At 38.6% G+C, this 13411-nt stretch overlaps 1 protein-coding gene across 1 annotated transcript in view; it reads right to left on the reverse strand.

Annotated features, from left to right (window-relative positions):
- The window catches only part of LOC134862319 (CUB and sushi domain-containing protein 3-like), a 199550-nt gene that overhangs the window by 122206 nt on the left and 63933 nt on the right, over window positions 1–13411 (reverse strand). Inside the window, exons 18-23 of the mRNA XM_063880172.1 lie at window positions 10751–10939; window positions 8409–8525; window positions 5395–5610; window positions 3864–4052; window positions 3048–3217; window positions 1658–1814 (exon numbers count right to left, since the gene is read on the reverse strand). Of these exons, the coding sequence (XP_063736242.1) occupies window positions 1658–1814; window positions 3048–3217; window positions 3864–4052; window positions 5395–5610; window positions 8409–8525; window positions 10751–10939 (1038 nt within the window). The remainder of the gene's footprint in view (window positions 1–1657; window positions 1815–3047; window positions 3218–3863; window positions 4053–5394; window positions 5611–8408; window positions 8526–10750; window positions 10940–13411) is intronic.

Consider the following 13411-nt stretch of genomic DNA (forward strand, 5'->3'; position numbering starts at 1 on the left):
TGTTTGTTATTTTGGCCCTACAATATATTACTCAAATATAGCATAATACGAGACCTTTAATGGCGGCAGTTACATATATTGTATAACACAATTGAAAAACAGCCAATCCGTTCGTAACTTTGGGGTAATACAAAATAACTGAAATGAACAAGCCAAAAACAAGTCAACGTCTTGCAATAACTCTTAAGAGGGCCATGTTTGAACTCCACCACGTTATATGTATTCCACTCATCCAGATACTAAATGTAAGTGTTCTGATATGCAGCAACAGTGTCCGCACATAAACCCAGCAGTGCTGATTTACAGCCTCTTCTCACAGCGAGGTCCATGCCCATGCCAGATGTTATGGCAGTATTACAAGTGTCATGCCCAGTATAAATCTCCTGCAGTTACTGCTAACATTTAGAAAATTACCTCTGCACTTCTGGTAGAAGAGTCCTGAAAACATGATCAGGTTTCATGTTCAGACTCGATTTGAGTTGCCCATATCACACCTTCTCCTTGCCCTCTGGCATTTCTTACATCACTCAAACCTCTCCAGATTTCAAAGAGCTATTCATTCTTGATGAAAAGACCAAGTAAAGACTGCATTTTGAGGTGGATAAAGGGTGCTGTTTGTTTGCTGCCATTTACCTTGCGCTCTTCTCTGGAAAAAAGTCTGACATTTTATCGAATTATGTGCTACTTAATTATGGCTAATTTTGTAACTCAAAAGGCTCTTCCGAACTAATTGCTGTTGCTTTAAGATGCTGATGGCAACTTAATTACTTGTTGTAAATGGCTACACATAGCTGATTAATGTATATTTTATTATTATTTTGGCAGGCCTGTCAGGCTGCAAAACCAAAACCATGATTAATGCTGAGCCTCACCATTGTAAAACTGTTGTATTGAAACTGTAGTACAGCAGTTCCTACCTGGCATATTTAGTGTAATTTCACAGACTGAAAATTGCCAGTTTGGGCCTTGTTACTGTAAGTTTGCTAAAAACGGATTTCCTTTATTTTATTCATGTCAAAACTGCACTTGGACCTTTTCTGTTCTAACTAACTGTTTTGAATTCTACCTCATAAAACCTGCTGGAGCTCAAATGCAGGTGAAAGAGAAAAACACTTTAAATTGGGCCGCAAAATGCAGTGTAACCAAAACATTCTCTCGCCACAGCAATAAATTAGAAACGGTTAGCAACAATACACAGTCAGCAAGCCAATTAGGGGGAGCAACAAAACTCATCTATTACTGGCCCACTTATAGCAATGATCCAAACGTTCAATACACATGCACACACAATCTCACTGGTTTCAAACAATCCAAACAATAATTCACCTGTTTTAACAAGGTACAGTTAGGAAGGCATGGACGCTAATTGCAGGAATAAAGCGCAAAGTAAAAAAGGGCGAAAATGGATTCACAGAGAGAGAGGCAGAGGGAGAGTAAAAGGTGAAAAGGAAAAAGCTAAAGGAGTGGCTTGGATACACCATGCTGTGTTTAATGGATACCCTGACAGTGAATGACAGTGAAGCAGAGTGAGGGTCAATTAAAACTTCCTTTAATATTCAGCTATTTGAAATGCCTGGCTGCTGAAGTAAGGCTAAATTCATCCACTTGGATAAAGCTTTAGGGCTCTCCTCCCCCAGGGAAACGAGCAGTGACTTACTATGGTATATGAGCCGGAACCCAGCTGCGGTTGCCTCCTGGTCAGAGTAAAACTCCAGCCACAGATAGTTGGAGGTACTGGTGAGGGACAGACCTTGCATCAGCGTGCCTGTGTATGAGCCTAAAAGTGCGGCAGCCCCGTCCTTACCATCGTACACCTGATCAGAGACAAAAAGGAAGAAGAACATGATGGAGGGTTCTGCTCCATACGGCGGATTAAATCCCCATAATTAAGTCGAATGATAATATTAGGAATTAATTATTCATACTTAGGAAAGAGAGACACAATTAAAAAGAAGCTATTAGTAGTGTATATCCTCTGTTTTATATGGCACATCTATTGCAAAACCAATAGCTTAGATGAGATGTAAAATTTAGATTGGAGGGGTATTTCTTCCCATTGATCTGATACCGGGTGTCTGCACAGCTAACAAGGCAGATGGGATTCATGATGTTACATTAAACAAATTGATTGTTTCATGTGCTCAATGCCATTTATACCATCACATGATCTGAGAACCCAATTATAAATAGAATATTCGGTTAGAATTTAAATCCAATGACAGTTTTTAATCAGTACCTTCTGAAAGAAAAGAGTGAACTACTTAAACGTTATTTGTATGCTTTCTTAAAATAATTGCTTTTTTATCTTCCTTTTTTGAATACATTTTTTACCACAGAACTTTCTTTTTTTGTATCCACAGGCCTCGTTCAATTTTTTTTTTTGAAGAAGCACAACTATTCCGCTTAGATTCCTACAGGTTTCCTAATTCCTAATCCTTTATGATTGACATCTGAGGAAAAACATGGCTCTGGGCTCCTACTTTGAAATACTACTAGGTCCCTCTCTGCGTTTTTTATTTTTCTCTTTCTTCAAGTCAATTTGGCTCTCTAAGCATGTCTTTTCACATTTCAGATGTTCACAAAACGACTTAGTACAAGAGATTACTGTCTACACAACTCTATTACTAGAAACACTGATAGTAGGCTACATTGCTGTTAATTGGAGCATTAGACAAGACATCTGCATCCCAAAAAGAGTGCATTCCAGCTGTGAAGTGGGAACTACATAGTCATTTGTGTCTCATTTGCAGTGCTTTCTAAGACAGTTAAAATACCCTTGAGCGATGAAATGAATCCCTTTCTATCCAAATGAATGCTGCTTTTGCTGCTGTTTGACCTTTGTAAATCTGCCAGGTTATTTCCATGAAATCCCTTACTTTACGTTTCCCATGGTGTACACAATGAAAAAAGAGCACAGGGACCTGCATTAGACGCTTCAACATTAATTAAGCAAAGACAAAATGGTGGTTCCTAAACCAGGCCCTTTGTTTATTTGTTGGTTATCTATTTTCTGTCAACAAAGAGGAGTGACAGCATTGTGTCTTTACCTTGACGATGTCACCTTGTACGAGTTGAAAGGTGCTTGCAGTGATGTTGATGCCTTTGCCCGTCTGAACTTGAATGCTGTAGACACATTCATGGCTGTTGTCATAGTTCATTGGATAGTTAGGCGATAAAAGAACTCCCTCGTTGTTAGAGACCGTCGATCCACACTCCGCTGCAAGAACAAACAAACACAACGACAATAATTATTCCTTTATTTGTTTTCGTCTCAAATAAGAGAATATTTACTTTAAACATCATTACCAACATAAGAAGTCACTCCATAAATGTTTTGCTATGTGTTTGCATCATGTAAAATTCATACCCCAGCAGCAGTTATTTCTAACACAGGGCTAAACTGGTCGGCTAGAGGTTGGTATTGTTAGGTCATTCATCACAGGGTGCAAGGCAACTCGTTTAAATGGCACAATAACTCTGCTATAAAATGACTAGATCTCTGGAGCCAGCTATTTAAATGTGCAAGTAATGTAATTGAGGTTCTTGGTAGGGGAGTAGCGGGTGGTGAGTAGTGCAGTGGTATTGTCCCTTAACTCCACTCCCTTAAACTGCCCTTGGAGCACCCTTCAAAGGAAAAGAGATCTCCAAGGGTAGTTTGAACCTAGCAGCTCACATTAGTATTAATAACAGGTCTGCATTTTAATCACGGTCTACTGAAGTAAGTCTAATTCCACTGATGTCTAAAAAAGGTTCACATCTTTGCCAAAAACATTTAAAACATCACACTGGCTAACCGTGTACATTCTGCGATAGACATACACAAACAGGAAAGGAAATGGAATAAAAAGCAGCTGACCACGTACCCACACACCTTGGCAGAGGGGCACTCCACATGCGCCGGCCACCTCCCAAGCATACAATCTCCCTCGCCCCTTGTAGACGGTATCCTGTGTTGCAATAGAACGGCAGCGAGTCACCAATGCCAAACCTGGAGCCCGTGTGCCATCCAAACTGAGGCTTCCCCGGGTCCTGACAGGGTTCAAGATCATACTCTGGAAGGAAAATAGCCAAAAATATATTATAAATACTTAATTAGGATGATTTGTTACTTAAACGTGTCAGTGATAATAATCCGCAAGGAGAATAAGCTGCTTGATCTCCTGCCCCTGAACCTCAGAGTGCATCTAAAGCCATAGAAAGCAATATCGTAGCTCGTGGAGATTAACGGTCTTGCTCAAGGACACTTCTTCAGGTTTGGATACACACAAAACATTGAACCCTGGATGTCTGGAAGAAAAATGAGCTCTCTAAAAATCAGGCCACCCAGTGAACAGTGTTATTATATGTGGGCTGTTGTTGGCCCGGTCATTTGAGATGTAAATATAACCAAGGAAGCATTTGAAGAATAAGGTCTTAAAAGCATTTGTCTCGCAGTCTTTACTTAGCAAAATAGCAAGGTTTGTATGACTTTTGATTTCAATAAAGCAAAACATTACAGCTGTATCCTTCCATAGGACGTGGCTTGTCAGCATTGGCAATTTTCACCAAAGGTCAGAAAAGGTTAAAAAATGCATTTGAATCAGAAAATCTATACATGCTAATTACAGAGCATGCAGGGGATTAAACACACTGACAAACTTCATGAATATTCATGGCTGCATAAGTTATGCTTTACTTCAGTGGACAGCAGACAAACATTTAGCTAGAATGCTCATGAAGCAGACCATCTTTCTCCCTTTTTTCCCCTACTTTACTGTATTTTTCTCCCTCTCTCTATCTCTATCTCTCTCGCCCCTCTCCATCAAACCCGCTCACTAACCATCACCATCTGTCTCTTTTCTCTCAGTCTATCTTCCTGCCTCAGCCTCCCATCTCCAGCTTTCTCTCTATTTCTCCACTCTGTCTCTGCATGGGGGGCCCATCATTTCTGTAACCCACCCCCTTCTCCTCAGTGTTCAGGATACTGACCCACATGGTAAGCTTTCATGATCATTCCCATCACGGTCAGACAGCCTGTACCTGCGTGACCTTGTTGTCTCTTAATTATCCGCCTCTGATCGGCGCAGCCTGAAGGCATGGGCTACCTTAAGCCGGCTCCCATTCTGACCGACAAATCACTCCTCACAGGTTACTTTATGCGTGCTTTAGGGAGGCTTAGCACTTTTGATCTTATCATTGAACGGGCTGTCTTTCTCTTTCTGTCCATCACAAAGTCTTTCACTTCGACTTTATACTCCCTTGTACTTAACACTCCTCCCACCACATATTCAGCATCCTACTCCTCCATACAACTCATCTCTCTTTCTCTTTTAAAGCTTTCCCTACCCTTTCTTTCTACACTCCTACTCCCCTCTCCCTGCCACCTACAGACAGAACCCTCATATGTCTTCATACCCGAGAAGGAGATGTTGAATCCCTGCAGCGATATTGAGAAGTCAGAGATGAAGCGTAGCTGGGCCTTGAAGTTTCCATACAGGCCAGCATTAACCGGGGAAGGCCTCTCTGGGCCTGTGAGGCGAGCCAGTGGCTGGGCGAAGCTGCCGTTTTCTGTTATCAGAAGGTAGTCATGGTGATCTTCCAGGTGAAAGGAGTAAAAAGTGAATTGGACACCTTGGAGGAGAAAAAAAGAAAGCCAAGCGTTAGAAACCTTCAGAGGAATCACTAATAAAAGGATGGAAAGGATTTGAATAGAATATTCAATGCATAAATTTGATGTTTTTGAATTGAAGTCCATACTGACCCAGGAGGTTGAGAAATGGATTTTGTTTTTACAATTTATGGCAGAGACTAAAATTCTATATGATAACTTCAGAATGAAGATGACTATTATTCACTTAAAATGTTAGCTATCATTTCCAACAATATTATTATCATCAGGATTACAAATTTGTAGTATTAATTTGGATTTAGCTTGCAGAAAAAATGAATATAAACAATGCATGTTTCATTAATTAAATAATAAATGGTTCTCCCTTATAGCAGCATTGGGGATAAGTATATACACATTTCTCCAAATTAAATTAGCTAAGATAAAAAGGAAAATGGGAAAACATAACATTTTAAAAGACACAAAAATGATAAAAAGGGATTTAATGCAAAATGTATGTAATCTAAATGAAGTGAAAATATTTTTTAATGTTATCTCAACAAACTTGTGTATATCTATTATTTGGAAAACAAGATCTGGGTTTGTCCAACCTGCTTGTTTTGTCACACTGACTCAGATCCAATAACATCTCCATTGCATCCATGACGGCCAGTTGGCTGCTTTTTCAGTGCATTAAGCACTGCCATTTTAAAGCCATCTGTTGAATCTGTTCATAGATATGACTCTATAATGTCCTCCACAATGTTCGGCTCACTTCATAAAAAAAACCCTAAAAGGCCATAAAATAAATAACAAAATGAAGTGATTGATTGTGCTCGGTAAAACAGCAATTAAATTACAGAGAGTCAAGCCAAATTATCAATTAATCCAGAGCCATCCCTGCGAAGGGACATCCCAATATTTTAATGTAGTTGGTGCAGGATCGGGATATTGGCAATTATTAAGTGGAATAGTTACTAAGCCACTATCCCTAAAGATGAATGTGTCCTCCAGTCAGTAGCCACAGGATGAACTATGGCAGAAAAAGGAGTGCCCTGGTAAAAGATCTATTATCCTGATGGGATCACCTGTTTTGGGGTAGTGCAGCTTAAAAATCTAAAGACATTAATATAATGAAAACCAAGAAAATGCGGGATAAAAATAATGTAGTACAATGGCTTTAGTCGATAATCATGCAAGTACTAAAACCGGAACGTTTTAAACACATTCCATATTAAAATAACGGTCACAAACTGGGATTTTTGATCGCAATCTTTAAATGGTGATCCTTGGTACTTTAAGGCTTTTTATTTACTCAGTCAAGGTCTGTACATTATGACATCTGGCAACCATAAATTATATTTAACGCAATAAACTGAATTTGCCCCTGGTTAAAAATATCTCTAATAGCTTGTTTCCATTACTTACTATTTCTAATCAAAATACATTTTTGACACTTTCTGTCAGGACATGTGAACAGTTATATCAAAATATTTTAAGGTAAGAATGAGCATTGATGAGAGGAGTTGAACACGAATTGTAAAGCTTTGAGGCAGAAACTCAAAGTATATGTTGTTTTCATAATGTCAAATCAAAAGCTAATCTTAACAGGAAAAAGAGTTGATGGTTGTTGACAAGGATCGATTGGTAAGGTACAAATAGTGAAAAATCTTTTTTTCAATGGGCCTTCTGAAAGAAGATTAGAAGAAATGCAATGGTAAAATACACGGATAATACAGCTAAGTGCAAGGACACTGAAATAAGCTCAGTTTGCTATTCAAATGATAATGAACCAGAAGGTCTCAGAGAACTAGTTACTGATCACTTTACTCCCAGTGAGGACGGAGATAATGGAATTAAACTCATTAAATAGAGAACAGTATGTGAATTAAAATGAGGTCTCTGATTTTTCTTACCAAGTGAACCAAGGAAATGCCAAATATGTTCATTATTGTAAATGAATTGTGTGGAAAAGTGATGAAAAGCTATATAAGCGTAACAGTAAAATGCTTTCCTGCTGAGGAATGTATGAACAGCGCCCTGTATAACACTGGCATCAGCAACCATTATTTGAGAATTGCTGATAAAAAAGAACGACAAATTGTTCTGATAGTTATAAAACTGTTTAAAAAAGGGAATCACACAGTGAAATCTTCAAGAGTGAACCCCTCGGAGTGCAATGTTATCACTACGCATATTCTGGATACTTGCCAAAGATAGAAAAAGTCAGAGCATTAAAATAATCTTTGAGCAAGTCATTTCTCACCTTATAATAATAAATCCCTGTAATGTTCTTGTAGTCTGTCGAGGGGGAGTCGTTTTTAATTTACAGTTTTATAATTCAGCCATTGTGAGGTCTTTTGAATGACATTGTGTTTAGTGATTAAAAAAATAAGAGTGCTAAGGTGTAGCGAGTCAATAAATCACCAAGTACCAAATAAAAAAAAGGATTATATTTCAAGAGTTCCTTAACTGTACAACAAAAAAAACGCTTAGGACCAAACAATACAAAAAAATTAAGTATTTGAGTTCAAATTCTTTTCACTTATATGTTGAAGAATGTATTATTTTAATGTGTATTTTCATTTGGATTGTCTATGGGGCCTGGGGCCGATCCCACCTCTGTTGCTCTCCCGGAGGTTCCCCATTAATTGTGGGGTTTCTCTGGGGAGTTCTGCATTGTACGCTGCAAGAGTCTAAGGACACTGTCGTACAGTATGCTGTACACACAGTAAAGCCTCCTGAGATGACTGTATAATTTGTGATTATTGGGCTGTATAAATAACATTTGATTTTATTTAAATTGATGTTGTTTTCCTACCTTTTCCATGGCTGACTTCTACAGTCCATGTACAGTTAAGGGAGTTAGGATACAACTCCGGGAAGCCAGGTGATAAGATGATCCCTCCAGGTCCCCTGATATCCCCACCGCATGAGGCTGAATAGAAAAGGAAGATAAAGAGCGTTAAATAGCTGTTGCTTGAAAAAAACAAACTGTAAACAAACCAATAAATCATTCACCTGAAGACAGAGGAGAAATTTAAATGAATAATGCATTTGAGTCATATCACATCCTGTCCATCTATTTGTATGAGTATCTGTAATTCTGCCAACACAATGTTTTTTTTCTCCCTCTTCCTTAAAACATGCCTTACTGCTGGGACAGAAGATGATTCATTAATTCAGCTATCCATCCATATTCCCCTTCAGTCCTATGGTACCTTAAATTGAAAGACCTTGTAAGAAAACATGATAATCCATTGCATTAATTTACAATTCACAAGAACTGATGCAAGCATATTGAGCGGATTAGAGCTTTATTTAGATTGTGACTTCAAAGTGATTTTGAATTTCTTCCAAATGGAAACAATCAGCCCAGTGCTGCGTCCAACTACTTTTCAGTCAGGCTGGAAGAATAATCCAGTTGCAAACCCACCATGTAGACTCCTTACAGTCGAGGTCATGGGAAGTGTTGTCTAATGCAGCGACACTCATTGTTGCCAAAAGTAATATGACGCTCATGCATGTTGACTATTGACTTTACTGCCAGAAAGCTTCTTATCTTGTCAAATGAAGTTAATGAGATAAATCTCCACCCTCATTGGCTGCTGAGGGAGGGAAAGTTAATAAAGGATCCGTTTGAAGGTTAATTGCTCTCATTGGATATTGTTCAAACCTGCAGAGGATGCTGCTTTTTAAATATAGCATTAATTAAAATTGACAAGCTTTGTTTTTCTTTCTTCTGGAATATGTGTGTGTGTGTGTGTGTGTGTGTGTGTGTGTGTGTGTGTGTGTGTGTGTGTGTGTGTGTGTGTGTGTGTGTCTTGAATGCACTAAGAGAGGTGTTACATCCACTCTGCCCAGATGTGTTCTTCAAAACAGCAATCGTTGACAAATATTAGAAGAAGACGTGGTGCGTGCATATATTTTTAAACTAATGATGTCAGATGATGTTTTGGAGGATGGCTGGGATGCCTGGGGCTCCACAGCTGCACACAGCCAACCCCCTCTTATCTACTCTCCTTCCACCCTTGGGGCCCTCCAGCAAGCACAACACATCAAGGCCCGAATCCTTACCCACCAACAAAATTATATCAAATATTTTATTAATGAGCCGAAATTACATAAAGTCATTAAAAGTGGATGAGTACGCTTGGCAAATGATCTTCTTTAGAGGCTCCATAGGCAGAGAGCCAATGCATTTGGCACCCGTCTGGCACACACCTAGGCAAGAAAATGCTCCAAGATAACAAACCATTTTCAACTGCTGGCCTGAATCAGCATAGCACGGCACTGTATCGTATACACAGGATGATACTCGCTGCCAATTCTTGTATGTTTTTTATTCTTCATATTCTTTCAACTGGGTGAACCGTATCTAAAACAAATCATTTATGGTTTGTGCTGGAAACAATACATCGCTAAAAGGTTCCTTTAGAGAGCTTCTAAACTGCACAAAGAGCTAAACTGTACAACAAGGAGAATATGTGAGATACATAAATCAGAAACATACTGAACTCCACAAAGTTAAGCATAATCTGTTTACAGTATGACAGGATTCATAACACCCCACTAAGACTGAGTGTATTTGTTAACCAAACAAAAATAGAGGACCAGCTTCCTGTTTCTTGCCGTGAGATGTACTTAAACTCACACAACATGGCAAGATCGTATGGATATTGCAAAAATTGCATAAATCATTTTGATTCTCCAAGTCTTCTGTTGGTACTGGCCAAATTTGTTTGATTAGTGACTTGCTGTGGTCTACTCATGGTCACTTAAGCTTGTGACATTGCTTTTTGCTAAGAAGGCCAGGGTTTTTATTAATTGTTGTTATTTGGTTTGCAAATACATTTCAGCAATATATTCAATTATTTTTGTTTATATTTTAGGAATTCCTTGCCAGCTACTGTGTCAGACTATACATATTGTAGGTGCAAATAGACAATCTAAAGAACTGATTTGGTGTGGTATAAAATTCAATCAGCCCTTTAAGTCATAACTCATTAAGTCTGTCAATGACAAGAAGGGTGACAACTTTAAACAATGGTGTTTAATATGTCAAAATCCAAAGTCAGTTAAAGTAACATAAAACATTTTTTAGCATTTACTCCAAAAACAGTGAGCCATCATGGATGAGACTGATGCCTTTCCTGTACGTACCATCACAAGTAGGCAGAGGGTGGCTCCAGAAGTGGTTCTTCTCACAGACCAGGGGCTCGTCGTGGCTCAGCCTGTACCCCGGGTCACACTGGAAGGACACCGTGGAGCCGATGGAAAGGTCATGGCTCAACCTTACGCCGTTCACCGGAATACCAGGATCCATGCAGGAGTACGTGTCCAAAGTGACCACTACAGAAATTGGAATCAAACAGAATTGGTTTATGTTTCTGGTGAATTGTGTATATATACTATGAACTATGAGTTATGATGTAAGATACAAAGTGTAAATAAGGGTGGAAGTAGAGATGATCAATCCATCCTAGGTATTAATACCCCTGTTTCTTGGAATTTGATGTCTGAGAGCACAGGATAGACAAGTATACAATTTAAGGTTATTTTAAAGAAGGACTCATGTTTCCCATGAATAACTATTACTTTTTAGTAATTGATTGTTATGTTTTTTAATGTTGTTGACCCCAGGAAAAATAGCAAGTGCTCATGCTAGTGCTAATGGGGATCCTAATTTAGACATTGATGACATTACATTGAATTTTACCAGTGGTATTTGATTACAAAGCAAGTGTTCTCTGTTCACAAGCTTTCACAGTCTAGGTAATGTGTCAGCCTACCCCCTTTACTCACTGTAGAGTCAGTGTGCGTTTTGCTGCCTTTGATTTGACCTGCCAAGGTATTACAGATGCGAAAAAGTTGGTATGGTGCAACAAATAAAATACATGTGTACATAAATTAACAAATGGGCCTGTATCTATGACTGAGGATAATTAACAAGCAATACATATTCATTATGTGATGAGATTTAGACTATATATCAAGTTTAGCAACACTGTGTCGTCCGAGTGACTTTTTTCCTTCTGTCACACAGTATGTCAGATTATGTTGAACTATGGTTACAGTACAGGGTTAGGTCTGCTCTTGCCTGTGCAAATAAAGAATGACAGTTAAGCTACAGAGGTCTTTTGACGTCATACTGAATTAACGCAACATGAAATGGCATTTCTATTTTTGAAATCAGTTACATTTCTATGCCACAATCATACAAAAGAAGAAATGCTGACAGAACCTTTGATGTCATCACAACAAAGGTAGGTCTTGAGTTGCATACATAATAGGGGAGCAAGTTCACCAAAGTAATTTCCTTAGAATTTTATCTAGACTTTTTTTTAATTTAAAAATAATCGCTCACTTATGCCTACCCAAAAGTGAGGAAAACATATTACATGACACAGAAAAGAGACACATTTCAGACAACAGCAAAGGCTGTTTTATAACATGACACAAAAGAAAATGGTGATATTTGTCAGTTTCTTTCTGAATAACCTTAATAGAGTTGTTGCTTCTTCTGGTGTTAAAAAAAGGTTTCATCTCAACGCTATCTCTTTTGTGTCATATTCAAGCAAGTCACCCACAAATAATTTTAAAAGAAGATGTTCCATTGTAGGTGATGAGGATTTGTATGGGGCAAGGTGAGAAAGAGTGTACGGTTATGACCTCAGTGAATCTGTACAAAAATAAGTCTTCCTGTTCAATGCATGTGTTGGACTGCCACCTCTAGTCTTCATTCAAATGTTTTCATCCATTGTTTTTTTCTCCTGTTTGAACAGTAGGGCCAACTCCCTCTTAATCTTCAGCGATGCAAGTTGCAAAGAGGTGCCCCTGTTTCCCTGTCATTTCCAAGGTTTCAAGGTTTCAAGGTTTCAAGGTTTCAAAGAGGTGCCCCTGTTTCCCTGTCATTTCCAGGACTACCACTTGGATATCTTCCAAGTAGGATTGCTTGTGAAGAATATAAATATGCTGACTTTACAAATTGACTGGCGACAGTTGTGTAAGCAGTTATCAGGTCATTGGTTGGCTGGCAATTCTGAGAATACTGTTTTGGGCTTTTCAAAAGATTGAGGACAAATGGAAAAGAAAAAGAAAGATGGGAAGGCTTGCAGAAAAAGGGCAACATGTTGGATTCCATTGTAAACTTGGATTGCAAGATTCTAAATATATATTTCGTACTTTGGCTGTAACCCAACAATTTGCATTGAACATGTAAGCAATAATATCAGTCATTGGAAAATGGCTATGGTCAGTATGTTTATTAGTCTAGTCTCAGAAAGATATAATGTAAATATAACATTTAGATAGAAGTTTAGACACCAGAAATAGCTTGAGCTACTTGAGTCAAACTGTGGCCAAACATATCTTTTGCATTATATACATTTTGAAAAGGATGTCTTAATTCAGAACAGATATTTGTAGAGATACAGTACAACATGCTTTCTGTTTGTTTTCTTTTGCAGGTGTCCTGGTTCTTATACAATGTCTTGTGCTGCAGTTGTTTCAGGTGACTGACCCAGTGAAGGGACTTAGATATGTCAGCAAACATTATCCTGTTCATTGTGGGATGTCTGGCATCAGTGACTGGAAGGCCAGCATAGAAGTGCATTTAAAAAGGTGCAGCACGCAATGTGAAATTAATGTTAAATTGCACCCATTGCAGAATCCAAAGCACTTTATACCACACTCTCAGCAAATCAAACATGTGCCTGGGATGGTCCAATACCCGGCTGTTATCAATTCCAATCCTTTAGGAGAAGTGTAGTACTACTGCATAGCAATCAGAAGTTACTTTTGCCCATGTGGCACGACTTTATC

The sequence above is a fragment of the Eleginops maclovinus genome, chromosome 3 (genome assembly GCF_036324505.1).
Source record: "Eleginops maclovinus isolate JMC-PN-2008 ecotype Puerto Natales chromosome 3, JC_Emac_rtc_rv5, whole genome shotgun sequence".
Classification (NCBI taxonomy): domain Eukaryota; kingdom Metazoa; phylum Chordata; class Actinopteri; order Perciformes; family Eleginopidae; genus Eleginops; species Eleginops maclovinus.